We start from the raw sequence: 19,967 nt of genomic DNA, 5'->3' as shown, positions 1-19,967 counted from the left end.
GAAGACTCAGTGAGATTTCAACTCCATCTGCTGCCTCAAAGGGTTGAGGCCCCGAGAGGGGAATGTAAAGCATAAGCACAGGCAGAGGGTCACCTTCCAGACAGGTTTATTCATGCCATGAAGCCACAATGCTTACATGAATGTACAATAACGTCCCGGGCCCCATATAATAGGGCTGCCGTCCATTTACAGCCAGACTGCCGTCGCATCTGACATGCTCTCCAGGTACAGCTGGTTAATGGTGACTGTGAGCAGGTGCTGGGCTCGAAGCTTTTGAAATAGAAGCACAGTATGACCCAATTTAGGGAGGAAGGGACAAGTGGAATGCTTATTACATAAACAACAACAGGTCATGAAGTGTGACCGACACTTTTCCAGCACTCTAAAGCACCAGGGAGAATGATTCCTACACAGAACGCCCCCCATGCTGAGGGTCTGCTCACCCACAGGCTCAGAGACAAGGTCGAGGAAATGCCTGGGCTCCCATAAGGACCCAGTGGCTACAGTTTCAGTGTCGTTTGGGACACAAAGTAAAGAAACACCTGGTATCGAGCATAAATTCCTACAGTCCTGTCTTTCAAAACACCATACCTTAAAAATATGCCATTAAAATAATAAAACATGAAAAAAATGCCATCAGGCAAAGTTCTGGTAATGCAGAGTGGTGACAGTAACAACACGGAGAGTGTAATTAACACCACTGAATTACGTATCTGGATGGGGTTAAAGGGGGAAATTTTTTGTGGTATATATATATTGCTAGAATAAAAATCAAAACTACAACAACAAACAACTATATGACAGTACAACACAAACACTGAACCCTAATATAAATATGGATTCAAGTTAATAGTACAATTCTAATAATATTCTCTCATCAATTTTAACAAAGGTACCATACCAATGCAAAACACTAAAAATGAGGTGGGCATATGGGAACTCCATATTTTCTGCAAACTTATAACTTCTCTAATAAAAATAGAGAATAAATAAAAAAAATAAAAAGAAAAAAATGCCACCAGAGAATCTTACAAGGACAGTGTGCTGCCACAACTGTGCCTCCCCACTGGTGACACCAGCTCCCGCTAATGAATCCATTTTTTTCTAATATCCCTGGAAGTTTGACTTGACCAAAAGGGGTGAGCAGTGGTTTTTCACACTGGGGCTATAAAAACACAGACATGTAGAATGCTCTTTTTCAGGATGAACATCAAACTTCATGTTCTGAAGTTTTCCCATTGTATTTCATAAATTTACTGAACCATGTATCGGTTTCAATTCAGAACAGCAATGTACCTTGTCCTGAAAACAGGGTTTTTTGTGCCCCACCCGTGATACCATTTTAAGATTTAAGATTTAAGATGCCAAAAACCTTACCTTTCAAAGCTTTACTTCTTTTATCTAAAATGAAAGGGAAAAATTGGTCATATTGATGCCTTATAAAAATGCTTCTAGTCAATTCACTGTCAAAATCAACATTTGGCTGAAAGCTTCATAGCTTAAGCAAAGCATTCCCCTAATTGCCTCTGACCCTCTTTTCTGGCTGCATATGCTCCCTGCCCCCTTCCAGGCCCCAACCCTGGCCCTGCTTAGCTTCTTACACAGGAACAGCTCTCCCTTAATCCTCTCCCTCAACACTGACTTTTTTGTTTTAAATTTATTTTGTATTATCGAATCAAAACAACATACAAACATCTCGTGTATGGTGCACAATCAATGGCTCACAATATCCTCACATAGTAGTATACTTATCACCATGATCATTTTTTAGAATATTTGCATCACTCCAGAAAAAGAAATAAAAAGAAGAAAAAACTCACACATACCATACCCCTTACCTCTCCCTCTCATTGACCACTAGTATTTCAATCTACTCAATTTACTTTAACTTTGTTTCCCCTATTATTTATATTTAATCCATACTTTTTACTCATCTGTCAATATTGTGGATAAAAGGAGCATCAGGCACAAGGTTTTCACAATCACAGTCACATTGCAAAAGCTATATCATTATACAATCATCTTCAAGAAACATGGCTACTATATTACAGTAGTGTTTTTGAAGATGATTGTATAATGGTATAGTTTCTGCAATGTAACTATGTGATTGTGAAAACCTTGTGTCTCATGCTTCTTCATATACCTTATGGACAGATGAGAAAAACATATTGTGCTGGTTTGAAAGGATGTATGGATCCTAGAAAAGCCATGTTTTAATCAAAATCCCATTTCGTAAAGGCAGAATAATCCCTATTCAATACTGTAAGTTTGAAACTAATCAGATCATCTCCCTGGAGATGTGATTTAATCAAGAGTGCCTGTTAAACTGGATTAGGTGATGACATTTCTCCAGTGGGTCTTCATAAGTTTCTGGAGTCCTATAAAAGAGGAAACATTCTGGAGAATGAAGGAGATTCAGAGAGATTAGAGAATGCTGCAGCACTACAAAGTAGAAAGTCCAGGAGCCAGTAACCTTTGAAGATGAAGAAGGAAAATGCCTCTGGGGGAGCTTCATGAAACAGGAAGCCAGGGCTAGTAGATGACGCCGTGTTCGCCATGTGCCTTTCCAGATGAGAGAGAAACTGTGACTGTGTTTGCCATGTGCTTTCTCACTTGAGAGAGAAACCCTGAACTTCATCAGCCTTCTTGAACCACGGTATCTTTCCCTGGATGCCTTTGATGGGACATTTCTATATACTTGCTTTAACTGGGACATTTTCTTGGCCTTAGAACTATAAACTAGCAATTCATTAAATCCCCCCTTTTAAATGCCATTCTTATTCTGGTATATTGCATTCCAGCAGCTAGCAAACTAGGACACATATGGATCAAAAATAAATAAATAATAGGGGGAACAAATGTTAAAACAAATTAATAGATTGAAATGCTAGTAATCAATGAAACGGAGGGGTAAGGGGTATGGTACACATGAATTTTTTAATTTCTTTTCTGAATTGATGCAAATGTTCTAAGAAATGATCACGATGATGAATATACAACTATGTGATGGAGAAAAAAGAATGTTCATATTGTATGTTGATTGGTTTTATTAATAAAAAAACAAAAAACTACTTTAAAAATAAATAAATAAAAAACAAAACAAAACAAAAACTAATAGTGCCAAATAAGAAAACAAAAATAAAAAGAACAACAAAAAACTAATAGTGCCTAAGAGAAATGTGGGACATCATTAAATATACCAATATACCCATTATGGGAGTCCCAGAGGGAGAAGAAAGAAAGAAGTGGAATGAATACTCAAAGGAAAAAAACAAAAGGTTAAAATAGAAAATTTTATGTTATATATATATATATTTGTCACCACATGAAAAAAATAAATAAATCAGGTGAAGTAATAAATGAAATAAGAATGAAAGTTGGTAATTGTTGAAGTCAGGTGATACTCATACTATTCTGTTTACTGTATCTATCTTTGAAATATTCATAATTAAAAGTTTAGAGATTTAAGAAAAAAACAAAATAAAGCATGGCTACTAGATAATAGCTTTACAGTTTCAGGCAGTTCCCTCTGGCCTTTCTAATACACCTTAAACTAAAATGGGGTATCTACAAAATGTGTAAGAATAACCTCCAGGATAACCTCTTGACTCTGGAACCTCTCAGCCATTGACACTTTATTTTGCTTCATTTCTCTCTTCCCCCTTTTGGTCTAGAAGGTTTTCTCAATCCCTTGATGCTAAGTCCCAGCTCCTTCTAGGATTTCTGTCCCACGTGGCCAGGAAGGTTTATACCCCTGGGAGTCATGTCCCAGGGGAGAGTGGTGAGCTTGCTTGCTGTGTTGGCTGAGAGAGAGAGGCCGCATCTGAGCAACAAAACAAGTTCTCTGGGGGTGACTCTTAGGCCTAATTTTAAGTAGGCTTGACCTATCCTTTGTGGGGTTAAGTTTCATATGAACAAACCCAAAGATTGGGGGCTCAGTCTACTGTTTTGTTTGTCCCCACTGCTTGTGAGAATATAAGGAATTCTCCAAATGGGGGCGTTGAATTTTCCCCCTTTCCCGCCATTCCCTCAAGGGGACTTTGCAAATACTTTTTTATTTACTGTTCAAATCACTCTGGGATTTATCAGGGCATCACTCTGGACAAATTTACAAAATCTCATACCCTATTCAAGTTCCATGTATTTATAGTCAACACTGACTTTTTAAAGAGACCAAGCTGGGCATCTTCCTGTGTTCTTGTGTGTTCCAACATTTTCTTAGGGAAAAGGCACAGAACAGAATAATGACCATGTACCCACCCAGCATCAACAATTATCAATATTTTGCCAAACTTGTTTCATTTATCCCTGACTGCCTCCAACCCCACCCCCAGACTTATCTTTCTTACAGTATTTTAATGCACATACCAGTCAGCACACATGCTTTCCCTTAAACACAACCAACCGGCCAATTCACATCTGACAAAATGTCCACAATTCCTTAGGCGCATTCAACACCCGCTGCTGCCATTTCATGTATTCTCTCTCTACATTTTCCATAAACTGGGGGGGAGGACTAGGACCTGGTCAGGTTCAGGTTTCCAGGTTCCACAGGTGACTCTGATACGGCCCCTAGTGCAGAACCACAGCCTTCCACGTGCGTAAGATACACATGTTGTCAGGTGTCCATTACAACAAATCACAGAATTCCTTCACACTATGAATGGTAATTATTTTTGAAAATAATTTCCTTCTTGACCTCAAATAAATCAAACATTAAGAAACTTACCAGCACTCCTGATTTTATAAACGATGAAGGCCATCAAACCCATTCCTGCCCAAATCTCCTGGTAGACTTGGGTGTAGTAGGGCTTCATGGGGACCCAGACATTCTTCATAATGCTCTGAAGCATCTGAAAGTGAAGAGCACAGTGCTGAGGAAAAGCACAATTCTGTTCTAGCCCTAAAGAGAGTAGCAGGTTTCTATGCAGTCCTTACACCTCATCCTCTTTCCCACTATGGCGCAAAACAGAGCTGCGCTTAGACTAGACCACTCTTGTTGCCCCCACACAGCTATTTCTGCACCCCTGCCCTGCCCCATGGCTCACACACTTGCCACTGCATGGACTGGAGGCCTCTCCACAGCTCTTCCGGCTCAACCACCCTCTATACCATCTGCTTGGCCTGGCTGGTGCATGGTCCCTAGATCCCTCCCAGCCTGCACTGCTCACCCTGGCCCTCCACCTGGCTGCCCCACTGACCACCAAGCCAGTGCTTCGCCTCTCTGATAGTCTTTACATAATTCTCACTTCTGCGCTGTTTCCTGAAGGAGGCTCCTTGAGACCACATGAGTGATAAGGATCCCTAAGTCACCCTGACCCTCTCTCTTTGCCACCGTGAGAATTTCATTCTGAGACCTGGCTTCGCACTCTACCCTAGAAGAGAACTTATTTAGTCTGAGGAAAGGTCCTGGTGACTGGTGCTGCATACGACCTTTGAGGATGCAGCTGTGTCTGCCTCAACTTTCCTGTCCTTAAACAGTGCTGGGACACTCTGATAAAGCATGAGGTTCCAAGGCACTGACAGCTCTGCCTTGGGAAGGACCCAAATAGAAACCCAGAGTAGGCCTCTGGAAGCCTTGGTCCAGAAGAGTCTGGAGCCCACGAGCAAATGCTTCTCCTCTTTGACTCTAGTAGTGAATGGAAAAAAGGATGTTCCAGAAGACAAATGGGATTTGAAAGCCTGGGAATCTGGGATCCAACACCAGCTCTACCTTTGCTCTACTCCTAATCCTGGGCAAGAAGCTGTCATTTTAGAAGTTTCCTTTTCTGTAAAAAGGGCCCTGGATAGGACATATGGCCCCTAGCCTAGTGTTTGTTACAGAATAAGAACTCAGAGAATGAGCACACAACAACTTGGATGAACCCTGAAGGCATCAAGTTGAGGGAAATAAGCCAGACACAAAAGGACAGATATTTTATGATCTCATTTACATGCAATAACTAGAATATGCAAATTCAGAGACAGAAAGTAGATAACTGGGTTCAAGGATGGGAGAGGGTAATGGGGAGTCAAGATAGAGTTTCTGTTTGGGGTGATGAAAGCACAACACTGTGAATGCAATTAACACCACTAAATTGCATACTTGAAAGTTATGCTGTATATATGCTACCAGAGTAAATTAAAAAAAAATCATAGCAGTAACAGATGAATTTCTACAAACACCTAGCTGGCAGCAATGATACTAGGCCATTGGAATGCTAAAAGGAGGTCTTCAAAAGATGACACCATTCAGTGAGACCAGGGCCAGGCCCAGGCCCAGGCCAGGCAGGGGCTTCAGGAAGAACAAGGTCCGATAAGAATATAGAAACAAAAAGGAAAAATAAACTGGGACAGTGCAAAGGAGGTAAGAAGAGGCCAAAGACAATTCAGTTATACTGATAATTTGCTCAGTACCTATGTGTCCTGGTATCTTCTCCAGTTAAGTAGGGGCCTGCAAATACCTTCGTTTTCTTTCCCCCTTTTTCCTAGACTTTCCTTATGCCCCAAGTTGCCATTCTTGCCTGGACAACTGACACGTTCCTACCATTTAATAAAGTGAAGGCCACCCTGGCCCCCAGCCAGAGTCTAGTTCTATGTCAGTTTTATAGGTCGGGATTCTTCAAAAGCCCGTCCTAATCAAAGGTCACATGGTTTCTACCGTGTGCCCCTGTAAGTCTGCAAGATTTCTGCACTTACATTAATAGTAAACTATCACCTGGCCTCATATCGGGAAGGAGAAATGTCTGGCCCTCTAAGCCTCAGACCGGGACTTAGGGGCCGAATTACACAGTTTCAACCGCCGTCACCTTTTTACGTCGTTTTGGTTCATGTTTCCCTCTCCCAAGGCTCCGTCCAGTGTTCAGGACTGACTTGGACAACCGGCGCGTCGCAGGGAAACGTGAGCTGTAACAGGGAACAGGCCCTAGCCCGGGGGGACGCCTGATTTGGTTTCTAGCTCCCTTACTAACTTCCCTTCTTAAGCCTTGGGACCTCTCGTTGCCAACGCCTGTTCAAGGAGCAGGGCGACACTGAACGCGTCCGCACGAAAGCAGACCCGCGCGGCACAGGCCCACGTAAAGCTCCCCGCAGCATGCGGACGGCCCGAGCCCCTTCGCAGGCAGCGAAACTGGGGCAAGAGAGCGCTAAGGGAGACGGCTGGAACCCCAAGATCAGCGGGGACCGAGATCCCGCCGCGGCGGCCCAGGCCCTCCCGCGGCCCCCACCCTCCCCCCCCGCCGCCCCCACCCTTTCCCCCCGCCTCCGGCACGACCCTGGGCGAGGACAGCGGGCACAGTCTCCCACGCACCTCGGCGTTAGACTAGCGGCTCCGGCCAGACGACAAACCCACGGCCAACGGCTCCGAAAGGTCACAGAGTGCGCAGGCGCGGCGCGGGACCTGCCGGGAAGGCGGAAGGAGTGGCGGTGCGCGCCAGGACAGAGCGCCTTCGGGGTCGCGCCGGCGCACTCCTGCGCCCTCTGGCGGGCGCCTGCAGGCACAGAGGCTTGGGGAATACTGAGAAGGGGCTGCGGATGTAGGAAGGCGTTGACCGGTTGGGACCGGCATCCTTACAGGGTGACTGTCAAGAAACGCGGGACTCTCAGAGTTCGTCAGCCTATAAAGAGGGACCCACTTTTGTAAATGTTAAGGGCAGGGAAGTTAAGTATCGCATCTCTGTAGTGTTTCTCATTGTATCGTTAACTTGTTTTATCCTGTTACTCTGTGCATGTTAATTAATCTCAGTGTACCCGCAGGGGCTCCGATGTTGGAGCTGGCAGACACAGTCTTCACAATGAACATGCTTACTATGTTCCAAGAAATAAAAAAAAAACAACATTGTAAATGTCGGTGGAGAACTGGAAATTGTTAAATAAATAAATACATAAATAAATCTTGCAGATTCTAAAAAGCACTTATCAGAAATTGGATGGGTTTAGCAGCAGATTAAACAGTTGGAGAGAGAATTACTGAACTGGAAGATATAAGAAGTCATGCAGAAGCACTGGGAGTCAAAAGAGAAGATGAAATACATAAAGGATTCAGCAAGAAAGTCGTCAATATATGTAACTGGAATCTTAGAAGGAAATGAAAGAGAGATGGGGTAGCCATATTTGAAGAAATATGGCTGAGAATTTTTCAAAAGTGATGAAAAAAAATCACACCAAAGATTCAGAAAACCCTATAGAAACCAAGCGGGCAGATAAATTAAAAGAAGAATACTTTGAAACCTCATAATATAAGCATCAGAAACTAAAGAGAAAGAGAAAATCTTAAAAGCAGTCAGAATGAAAATGTCAAATTATAGTTTAGAAAACCATAGTCAGGCTTTTACTCATTGGAGGCAATGGAAGCCAGAAGTCAGTGTTTTTTCTTCAATATTAAAGGATATAGCTGCCAATCTAGATTTTTCTAGAAATCTATTATTCAGTACAGAAGGTGAAATAAAGACATTTTCAGACAAAGCAAGGCTAAGAGCATAATCACCAGCAGGTCCACAATAAAAGAAATATTAATGTTCACTGTTCGGGCAGAAAGAAAATTATGTGATGGAAGGACAGAGATGGTTAAAAGGGAAAAACACTTAGGGTCAAATACAGCTTCATGCAAAGCTTGAAAAGCTTGCTGTTGTCAAAGTGTGCTTTCGGGATTTTTAAGACCCTTGGGGTGAAAATTATTTTCATAATAATGCTAAAACATTATTTGTCTTCTTCACTAGCATTCTTTCATAAGAGTACAGAGGCTATTTGACTTGGAAAAATTCTGTATATATTCCAATACCATATATTTTATATTGACAGAGTAAATATAGAAGCAGATCTGAGAATCCAATGGTTTTCCTCTTAGCCAGACTTTAAGACCTGGGAACATGGAGAAGTGTCACTCTTCTCATGAAATTTCTCTAGACTTTGGAAATATAGTGATTTTTCATAAAAATATGCCATTTAACATGAAGTGGGTTTATTATTGCTATTTTTACATGTATTAATAAGTAAATATTTAAAACATTTCTCAGTTTTAATCTCCAAAAAGTAGATATAACCCACATACATGAAAGCTCTCTTCAATAATTTTTAAGGGTGTAAGGAGTCCTGAGACCAAGACTAGGCTTGAGAACCACTGTCTTAGATAAATAATGTTTTCAACTTATAACGGTTTAGAAAACTGCTGAGGACAAGAAAAAGTATTTAGGAAAAACTTAAGGAAGAAAATGATCCTGAACTTTATCAAGACCAAGCTTTTGAACTAGCTTTTAAAAGTAGACTTGAGATCAATAGAATTATATATATATTTATTTTAGTTTTATATATGTATATATATTTAATATATATTTATTTTTGTTAGAGATGTTGCTAGTTTACAGAAAAACCAAGCAAAGATTACAGCGTTTCCATGCCCCCTCACATACACAGTTTTCCCTATTATTATCATTTTTAAATATTTTTATTGAGAAATCTTGACACACATAAAGTACATACATGGTATACAATCAGTGGTTCACAGTATCATCACATAGTTGTGTATTCATCACCATGTTCATTTTTAGAACATTTGCAGCACTCCAGAAAAAGAAATAAAAAGAAAAAAGAAAAAAACTCATATCATACCCTTTACCCCTCTCTCTCATTGACCACTAGTATTTTGGTCTATCCAATTTTCTTCCCTTTATCTCACCCCATTATTCATTTATTTTTTATCCTTAATTTCCCTATTAGTAACACTTTGCATTAGTGTGGTAACTTTTGTTACAATTGATGAAACAATATTATTATATGTCTAAGATTCTTTTTATTGAGATAAATCTTCATGCACATGCTTTCTGTACATTATATACAATCAATGGCTCACAATATCATCACACACTTGGGTATTCATCACGATGATCATTTTTAGAACATTTGCATCACTCCAGAAGAAGAAATAAAAAGAAAAAAGAAAAAACTCATACATACCATACACCTAACCCCTCCCTCTCATTGACCATTAGTGTTTCCATCTACCCAATTTATTTTACTATTTTCCCTCCTATTATTATTTTTTATTTATTTTTCCATATTTTTTACTCCTCTTTCCATATCCTGGATATAAGGAGTATCAGACACAAGCTTCTCACAATCACACAGTCACATTGCAAACGTTGTATCTTTATACAATCTTCTTTAAAAATCTAGGCTACTGGAACACAGTTCAACAGTTTCAGGTACTTCCCTCTAGTCACTCCGAGACACCATAAAACTAAAAAGGGATATCTATATAATGCAGAAGAATAACCTCCAGGATAACCTCTCAATTCTGATATGAAATCTCTCAGCTACTGAAACTTTATTTTTTCTCATTTCTCACTTCCCCCTTTTGGTCAAGAAAGCTGCCTCCTCCTCTTGGTCAAGAAGGCTTTCTCAATCTCTTGATGCTGAGTCCTGGCTTATCCCAGCCTTTCTGTTCCACATTTCCAGGGAGATTTACACCCGTGGGAGTCATGTCCTAAGTAGGAGGGAAGGCAGTGTCTTTACAAGCTGAGTTAGCTTAGGGAGAGAGGCCACATCTGAGCAACAAAAGTTTTTTGGGGTGACTCTTAGGCATAATTTTTTAAAAATTTTTATTTACGAAACATAACAAACATACAAACATGAACATTCTTAACATATGAACATTCCATACTTGGTATATAATCAGTGACTCACAATATCATCACATAGTTGCATATTCATCACCATGATCATTTCTTAGAATATTTGGATCACTCCAGAAAAAGAAATAAACAGAAAAAAGAAAAACTCATACATACCATATCCTTTACCCCTCCCTCTCATTGACCATTAGTATTTCCATCTACGCAATATATATTAACCTGTGTTCCCCCTATTTTTTTTCTATACCCCTTACCACTTCATTAATGACTTGTATTTTAATTTACTCAATTTAACATTTGTTCCCCCTTTAGAGATCGATAGAATTTTTAATTTTTTTTAATTGTATAACATACATACAAAGCAAAGAAATAAAAATGCAATAGTTTTCAAAGCACTCTTCAACAAGTGGTTACAGGACAGATCCCAGAGCTTGTCACGGGCTACCATACGATCCTCTCATATTTTTCCTCCTAGGTGCTTCAGAATTTGGGAGGCTAAAGGGCTTAAATACTTTTTATCATCACAATCGACCTTTTTTCCTTCTTTTTTGATGAACAATAACATATATACAAAAAAGCTATAAATTTCAAAGCACAGCACCACAATTAGTTGTAGAACATATTTCATACTTTGACATGGGTTACAATTTTACAATTTTAGGTTTTTTACTTCTAGCTGCTTTAAAACTGGAGAGTAATAGAGGTATCAATTTAATATTCAGCATTCATATTCATTTGTTAAGTCCTATCTTCTATGTATAATTCCACCATCACTTTTGATCTTTCCATCCCTCTCTTTAGGGGTGTTTGGGCTTCAGCAATTCTAAATTTTTCATATTGGAAGGGTCTGTGCTAATATGGGGTAGGCAGATGGGATTATTTGATGTTCTGGAGAGGCTGGGCTAGGTTTCAGGACTTAACTGGACCAGGACCCATCTGGAGGTTGTAGGTTTCTTGAAAGTTACTCTAGTGCCTGGAACCCTTGTAGAATCTTATAAATTGCCCTAGGTGTTCTTTAGGATTAGCTGGAATGGTCCTGGTTGGGGGCTGGCAGGTTACAATAGGTAGCAAGTTCCAACTGAAGCTTGTGTAAGAACAACCTCCCGAGTGTCCTCTCAACTCTATTTAAACTCTCTCTGCCACTGATACTTTCTTAATTACACTTCTTTCCCCCCTTTTGGTCATGATGTAATTGTTGATTCCATGGTGCCAGGTCCGGACCCATTCCTGGGAGTCATCTCCCACGTTGCCAGGGAGACCCTCCCCACACCGGATGCCATGTTCCATGCCGTGGGGGAAGGCAATGACTTCACCTGAAGAGCCAGGCCCAGAGAGACTGAGGCCACATCTGAGCAACAACAGAGGTCCTCTAGAAGCAACTCCCAGGCACAGAGAGTCTAAGCCTCTCCACCACTTAACACAGGCCTCACAAGAGAAAGCCCCATGCTCAAGGGCACAGCCCACCAATTTGGGCATCCCCAAAGCTCACCACAGCATCAGGGGGCTCCCCGATGGCAAGGTTCAATAGCTCCAAACTTCCTCCCCCCCCACCATGGGACTCCGCCAACACCCTTCGACCATCTGCTCAACACACTCCAGGATGTCTCCAGGCATCACAACAATCTATACAGGATTAAAGGACCTCTCCCTTTTTCTCTGCTTCCTGTGTTTCAATTGTTTAACTGAGCTGTTCAGATAGGTTGAATTAGATTATGCACTACAGGAAATTTCAGTTCCAGACTAAACAAACCTTTCCTTCATTGGTCTGGAAGAGTATGTGTGGCTTATCTCGAGCCACTCTAGTCGGCCATCTTCCTGGAAGTCTCTCCAGATCAAAAGAATTTTAATGTCTTCAGTTTCAAGTCCAAAACACCTTAAGAAAGAGAAATATTTAAAGAAAGGACCACCCCAGCAGATTTATTCCAAGTGTGGAATGCTGTGTTTTATGGCTGGGAGGCCTGAAGAAGACATGAACATACTATATGAGTCCAGCCTCTCTTTATTGATAGGGTTGTTTAATGGCACAAATGATCCATTGTCATTACTCTTAGCTGTTGGTATTTTCTTTAAGTTTGCAGCGCAAGCAATTCTGAGACTGCAGATAGTCAAAACCTCCTAAAGAAAAAGAGGCTCAGGTTGCCTTTGCCAGCCTTCCCAGGGGGTGGGGCCTCCATGTCTACAAGCCTGTTAAGAATTGCCCCATGTCAAGCTGTCCCTTTTAACTCTGACCTTTGGACAGAAATGCAGTATGAACTTGGCCAAGTCAGTATGGAATGCCAAGAACTACTGAATCAAATGACGGAAGCTCAAAATCATTCGGTGTGTGACAACATAGAATGTTAACAAGCATTTAGTTAGGGAAATGGCAGATAAGAATAAATTTACAGACTCAAGAAGCAATAAGACAGTGTCCTTAAACTGTAGCTAAAAACGCAAAAAGTCAGAGGATGAAAGAATAATCCCAAAGAATCAAAGAACATAGAAAATGCCCCAGAGAAAAGGCTTGTGTGAAACCAACCCTCTTTAGAAAAAGAGCAACTTCCACTTAAAACGTATTCAACATCTTCATGTGACATTGGCAAAGGATTATAGCATGTGAGAACAGTAATATACTAGCTAAAATGAATTTGTCAGTGAATTCTGGAGTTGTACGAAGTGTTTTAACTTAATATACTCTGGGAAATTTAGAACCATGGTGTAGTCACATGCAGTGTGCAATCATAATAGTTTCCAAACAAGATTGAAGAACACACTAAGAGTTTCAATGATTTTGTGATTACCTTTTTTTTCTGATTTATTGAAAAAAATTTCTCTCTTGTCAAAAAGCCTGTGTGTATGTATTAGGACTTTTTGGAAACTTTAATATTTGTAAGAGTAAGTCAGGATATGAGGCTTAGAGAGGTCACAATAAGATTTAGTGGCGTGGCTACTGTTGGGTCGGGGAAACGGGGAAGAGCACTACAACCGGAGCTGCGGAGCCTGTGTCGCCCCTCCCAACATGGCTTCTAGAACCGCCCCTTCCGTACATTACCTGACCCCCTTGCTTAAAAACTGCCCACGCCATCACCCAGGCGCTGACTCTCCTCCCTCTATCTTGGATTTGGTGAGCTAAGCCCGGGAGCACAGAAATAAACCCACCCACTTTAAATTTCCCAGTCTACCTTCCTTCTTTCTCACCCTTTCGCCTCCTAAACCTTTCAGCTACGATTTGGATCCAGGACTTCAGCTCTAAACCTCTTGGTTTCTGCAGTGTTGCACTGGGCTCCCTTATGAAGCATCAACAGCTCACCCAACTTACTCTGACTTCTACCCATGGTGTTCTCAAACTCACCCTTATTTGCCACTGTTTTGGGCATTTTCCAGGCCTTAATTGATTGAACTTCACACTGCTGGTCCTTGCCTTGCTCCTCATGCCCTCTATTCATTCACTTAATAGATTTTCTCTCCGAGCCCACACAGTGGCAGGGGAGGGCACTTGGATATGATGATTATGGACAGGCAGTACTGGTCCCAACCCTCATGTTGGTCAAGTCTCAGGTCCTTGCTCCCTACCTTCCATCGTACACCTTTGTTGGTTTCTTTCCTCTGCCCTTTCTTTCAGGGTGATTTCTATCCTTCATCCTCACTCTGCTAGAGCTCGGCCTGGATCATTTCAGCTGCTCTTGTGGTTTTAACCACCATCCATTTGCTGGCTGCCTCCTCATCTGTACTTCTGACCTACACCTGTCTTCTGTCCAGCTGTCTGCAGGATACTGCTGCCTGAGATGCAGGTAGTGAATTCGGTTTAGTTCTGCTCCAACCCCAAATAACTGTTTTCAGTTCCTCAACTCAGGTATTAGGGCAGCTTGCCTACGGGCCACCATCCATGGGTATTTTCTCTTATAATCCTAGCTCAGAGCCCCCTTTCCCTGACTCATACTGGTTGTCTTTCTGGTGTCCACTGAGGTGCCACATTCTCCAAGAAGTCTTCCTTGCCCTTCTCCTTGACCTTCATCCCCCAGATCAGGTGCAAGCATGTCCAGTTTACCAGCCCATTGTTCACCTCTAAAATACAACACGAACCCAAACACTCTCTGGTTTGTTTCCACATTCACCTGCCTGAGCTCCTTCACTGCAGAACCCCGCAGCCTGCGGAGGAGGGGGGCGAGGGAAAAGGAACAGAGTAGGTGCCCAACAAATGTCTGTCTCTCCCCTGCGTGAGAGGCACAAGCCTCAGACCGAGGAACCCTCAAGGGGAGAGACCCAAGAGAGGCTCAAAGGCCATTTTCTAGCACACCCTGCCCAGGGAGCACAGGTGCCTCTAATGGACCAGAATGGCGGCTGCGCCCCACATCTCCCAGCTGGAAGCTAAGTCAGTCACGGGTAGGGTCAGGGGCCAGTGGCTCCCGGCAGGCCTAGCGCGCGGCAGGGCGGGGCCAACCACATGAGACCACAGTAGCACGAAAGTCGTGTGCCCGGTGAGAACCAGTGTCCTTCGCGTACGTGGCGCGTCCTGATTGGAGGGCCGTCGGGGGGAGGGGCGAGAAAGAACGGTTGTTGCCCACCAGAAGCGGCGTGGAGCTGGGCGGTTGAGGTGTGCGTTGGCCGCCTGGGTGTCGAGCATGCTGCGCAAACTCACCCTCGACCAGATCAACGACTGGTTCACCATCGGCAAGGCTGTCACGGATGTGGAGTTCCTGGGCTCCCCTCCCGCCTTCCCGGCCGACACGGCCGGGGAGGAGCCGCCGAGCAAGGAAGTGGCCCCCGAGACCGGCCCCGCGGCCCTTGAATGTGGGAGGTAGGTGAGGCCGGGCCCGGGTTAGCGCGGTAGGTGAGGGTGCGCCCCAGGCCCCACAGTACTAGACGTAGGTTTGGCCTGGCCAGGGCCCTGGCGTGTGGGAGGTGGGTGAGGCCCGGCTCCCGCGTGCCTTGCTGGAGGTCGGCGAGGTCCGTCCCCGGCATGCGGGAGGGAGGCCAGGCCCCGGCCTCGGCGATGGGAGGTAGGTGAGACACAGCCCCAGCCTCGCGGGGAGCAGTTGCGGGGCCGGGCAATTCTGGGGTGCCTCAGTCACGCCCTCCTCTCCTCAGCTGTGCGGGTGGCTACTCACTATGCCAGAGCAAGTTGGTCCTCCAAGGAGGCCCTTCCCTTAAGCCACACTGGGTTGATTTCCCAGGTGCTTGTCCCAGACCCTCCACAGATGTGCTTCGGTGGAGGCTTTCTGTTCCTGGCTGTTTCTTTAACTCCTCTATCCCCAGCGTGCTGAGGTTTAACTAGCTGCTGCTAGTCTGTCTGCGTGACTTCGTTGGGAATAAAAAGGCAAGGTCCGGTGAGCAGAAACACCTTCTTTTTAGAAAAGGCGAAAGTGAGACTACTCTTAGCCTGGATAGCTCTTTCTCTCTTGCTCCCACCCCCATTTCCATCTCCTGCTTCAGCACCCTTTACAGTTGTGAGAGTGGGCTTTTCTTGGTCGTTTGTTTATTTAAGTTCCTCCTACTTGTTGATCTAGCACAGATTATGGGTTACGTTTTCAAGTCATTTGTAGGCAAGTTCAGGCCTCAGTAGAGTCCTTTCAAGTGCAACTTTAGGACCTGTCCTTGCTAAATTTATTTCTTGAAGTCAGAGAAAGGATCCCTTCTGTAGCTTTGGAGTGACTGTTTTGCTCGTACCTTTGTGTACTTTATTTCCTTAAGTTAGGCTGATCCTGTAGGCTGCCTCCCCAATTTACCACTACAAAACTCTCCCTATAATTAATGGGCAGAACTGAATTGCTTTAAAATTGGTGATTGTGTAGTGACAGTAAATCATTATTGACCTTTTCAGAAACTAAAAGTGTAGATTAAATGTCATTTTAACTATAGGGTACTAAGGGCCAGTTTTAAATATCTATGGCTCTTAATAAATTGAAATTTTTGCAAAATCAATAAAAATCAAAAATAAATTCTAGTTTGCTAGCTGCCAGAATGCAACACACCAGAGATGGATTGGCTTTTAATAAAAGGGGATTTATGTTGTTAGTTCTTCAGAGGAAAGGCAGCTAATTTTCATCTGAGGTTCTTGTGGGAAGGCTCAGGGTAATCTCTGCTGGCCTTCTCTCCAGGCCTCTGGGTTCCAACAACTTTCCCCGGCGTGATTCCTTTCTGCATCTCCAAAGGCCTGGGCTGAGCTGCGAGTGCTGTGATGAGGTATGCTGAGCTGCTTGGGCTGTGCTTCATTGAGTCTTTCATTTAAGCACCATCCAATTAAGTCAAATGTCATTCATTGCAGCAGGCATGCCTCCTAGCCGACTGCAGATGTAATCAGCAACAGTTGAGGTTCACCTACCATTGGCTCATGTCTGCAGCAACAGAACTAGGTGCCTTCACCTGGCCAAGTTGACAACAGAATCTAACTACTGCAAAAGTTGGTTTTTCTGAGGAAAAGAATGTGAAGAAGACAATACAAACCCAATGTTTTTGTTATACATGTGGTTATTTTGTAAAATTGCCTTAAAAGTTTCAACTTATGTACTATAGTGATAGATGGGCAAATAGCATCAGCTTGCTAGGCTGGGGGTAGTGCTGGCTTCCATAACATTCCTCTGGAAATACCTTCACTAATCTAACTCTTAATGTGTGTGTGCTCCCAGTATCACAGCTTTTAGTATGTAGTAGGTACTTAGGTAAACATAGGTACATTGTTTAAGCTTCACAGTAACCTTTGAGGTTGGAGGCATTGTCTTGATTTTCAAGGTGAGGAAACAACAATTGGGTGATATAAAGTGATTTGCCCAACTTCACATAGCAAATGACTGTGATAGGCAGAAAGACCTTTTAAAAATGTCCCTGCGTTAATACCTGTTACCTGTGAGTATGTTATGTTACATGGTGGGGTGGCTTGGAGTTATGTACCCCAGAAAAAAACATGTTCTTAATCTTAACCTATTCCTGTGGGTGTGAACCCATTGTAAATAGGACCTTTTGGTGAGGTGACTTCAGTTAAGTGTGACCCAGCTCAATCAGGATGAGGCCTTATAGAAAAGGCCACAGACAGAGAATACAAGGGGTGCAGCCAGAAGCTGAAAGTCAGTGGAACCAAGAAAAGAATGGAAAAGATGCCACTGTGTGCAAAGTCAAGGAACTCCAAAGATTGTGGCCAGCCAGAAGATATCTACTCCAGGAGGAAACAAGCCTTTCTTCCCTTTGAAATCATGAGCCAATAAATTCCTATTGTTAAACCAACAATTGTATGGTATATGTTTGTTTTTTCAGCTGGGAAATTAATGTACATGAAAAAAGGGATTTGACAGGTATAATGTTACAGACTTTAAAATAGGGAGATTATCCTGGATTATTTTAGTGGGGCCAATCTAATCATGAGTCTTTAAAAGCAGAGAAGTTTCTCTGGCTGGAGTCAGATATGTCAGAAGTCAAATTTGAAAACTGAGAGGGATTTGACCTGCTCTTGTTAGAGGGGTCTGGCCACATGGCAATCACAAGAAGGAATGTGGGCGGACTGGACCCTGGCTGGAATCCAGCAAGGAAACTGACCTCAATCCTACAACTTCAGGGAACAGAATTCAGCCAATAGCCGAATGAGCTTCCAAAAAGGAACACAGCATCTGTGGTAGTTTGAAACTCTTATGCACCCTAGAAAAGCCATGTTCTTTTTCTAATCCAATCTAATCCAATAAACCAGATTTATTGAGAGAGTGGAACCTTTGATTAGATTGTTTCTGTGGATATTGACCCACTCTATTCTGGGTGTGAACTTTGATCAGATTTACATGGCAATATGATCTTTTGATTAGACTGAGATGTGGCTGCCCATTCAAAGTGGGTTTTGAATAGTTTACTGGAGTCCTTTAAAAGGGGAGACATTTTAGAAAAAACACAGTTGCTTCAGAGCCTTCAGAGATGTGGACAGTTGGAGATGCAGAGTGCAGCAGATGTCACCATGTGCCTTCCTACGGGATGCTAAGCAAGCCAGAATCCAGAGTTGTATCCTGGAGGAGCTAAATGTAGGCCCACAGATGCTTATAGAAGAAACCACTGGCATCAGAAGCTGGAAGCATCAAAACTGGGAACAAGGACCAGGAGACACCAGCCACATGCCTTCCCATGTGACACACATCAGTTTTTCTTGATTTAAGGTATGTCTGTCTGGATGCCTTAGTTTGGATATTTCTATGGCTTCAGAACTGTAAACTTGCAACTTAATAAATTCCCTTTTAAAAAGCTGTTCCATTTCTGGTATATTGCATTCTAGCAGCAGTTAGCAAACTAAAACAGCATCCTCGCCCAACCCCTTGATTTTGGTCTCAGATTGGATAAAAAGTTGGTATCTATATGATACGTAAGAATAACCTCCAGGATAACCTCTCGACTCTGTTTGTAATCTCTCAGCCATGGCTGAGAGAGAGAGGCCACATCTGAGCACAAAAGAGGTTCTCTGGGGGTGACTCTTAGGCCTGATTTTAAGTAGGCTCAGTCTATCCTTTGTGGGGATAAGTTTTGTATGAACAAACCCCAGGATTGAGGACTCGGCCTATAGGTTTGGTTGTTCCCACTCCTTGCAAGAATATCAGGAATTCTCCAAATGGGGGCATTGAATTTTCCCTTTGCTGCCATTCCCTCAAGGGGCCTTTGCAAATACTTTTTTATTTACTGTTCAAATCACTTTGGGATTTATCAGGGCATCACTCTGGACAAATCTACCAAAATCTCATGCTCTGCTTAAGGTTCCATGCACTTATGGTGTTCAATTAAACTGTCCACATAAGTTGTATTAGGAAATGCACTAGTCAAAATTTAAATTTTGTACTAAATAAACATTTTTTGCTTTAGTCTTACACAGAAGTTAAATTTTTAAATATAAACTACCATCTATTTTCAGCACTCTGAAATATTGACATTCCTTTGTTCTTCCTCATGCAAAACATTTTGTTTTTTGGATTTTTTAAATTTATTTTTGTATTGTGAAGTGTAACACGTGTACAAAGAAAGCAGTGGATTTCAAATCACACTGCAACGAGTGATCACAGAGCAGATTGCGGAGTTCCACAGTTAGCGCCATATGTTCTTTGTTGGTGGTCGGCAGGAATAATGCCCGTTGGGGGTCAGGCAAACCTCGGAGAATAGCAATATCCAGCTGGAGATTGCTTAGGTGTCACCTCCAGAAAAGGCTTTTGACTCCTTCCCCACATTTTTTAAAATTATAAACATTTTAAATGAATTAATTATTTTTAAAAATTTTAAAATTTTATTTTTTTAAATACCAAAAAACACAAAGCATATGCAAACATTCTTATTTTGATCATTTTGTTCTACATATATAATCAGTAATTCACAATGTCATCACATAGTTGTGTATTCATCATCATAAAAAACATTTTTTAATTTGTA

The 19,967-nt window shown here is 42.4% G+C and overlaps 2 protein-coding genes across 9 annotated transcripts in view; one reads left to right on the top strand and one right to left on the bottom strand.

The window, feature by feature from the left end:
- Positions 1–89: 89 nt before the first annotated feature.
- ATP5MJ (ATP synthase membrane subunit j) lies at positions 90–7,418 on the bottom strand. Of its 2 annotated transcripts, none has more exons than XM_077128400.1 (4): positions 7,289–7,418; positions 4,730–4,853; positions 1,378–1,401; positions 90–270 (listed from the first exon to the last, which is right to left on the bottom strand). In XM_077128400.1, the coding sequence occupies exons 2-4, from the start codon at positions 4,851–4,853 to the stop codon at positions 236–238; spliced, it is 183 nt and encodes a 60-aa protein (XP_076984515.1). In that variant the 5' UTR covers positions 7,289–7,418; the 3' UTR covers positions 90–235. The 2 variants fall into 2 exon arrangements, with proteins under 2 accessions (XP_076984515.1, XP_076984516.1); XM_077128401.1 differs by lacking the exon at positions 7,289–7,418 and adding an exon at positions 6,789–7,147.
- A 7,675-nt stretch (positions 7,419–15,093) lies between these two features.
- TDRD9 (tudor domain containing 9) overlaps positions 15,094–19,967 on the top strand; it is a 231,751-nt gene continuing 226,877 nt past the window's right edge. For 2 of the 7 annotated variants that reach the window (XM_077128392.1, XM_077128397.1), the window contains exon 1: positions 15,095–15,384. In XM_077128392.1, the coding sequence (XP_076984507.1) occupies positions 15,209–15,384 (176 nt within the window). In that variant the 5' untranslated portion in view covers positions 15,095–15,208. Of the gene's footprint in view, positions 15,385–16,522; positions 16,770–19,967 lie in introns of those variants that run through there. The other 5 variants (XM_077128396.1, XM_077128394.1, XR_013162468.1 and 2 more) reach the window with 4 other exon arrangements.

Source organism: Tamandua tetradactyla, chromosome 14 (assembly GCF_023851605.1).
Source record: "Tamandua tetradactyla isolate mTamTet1 chromosome 14, mTamTet1.pri, whole genome shotgun sequence".
Classification (NCBI taxonomy): Eukaryota; Metazoa; Chordata; class Mammalia; order Pilosa; family Myrmecophagidae; genus Tamandua; species Tamandua tetradactyla.
This window is presented reverse-complemented; position numbering and strand designations above follow the sequence as displayed.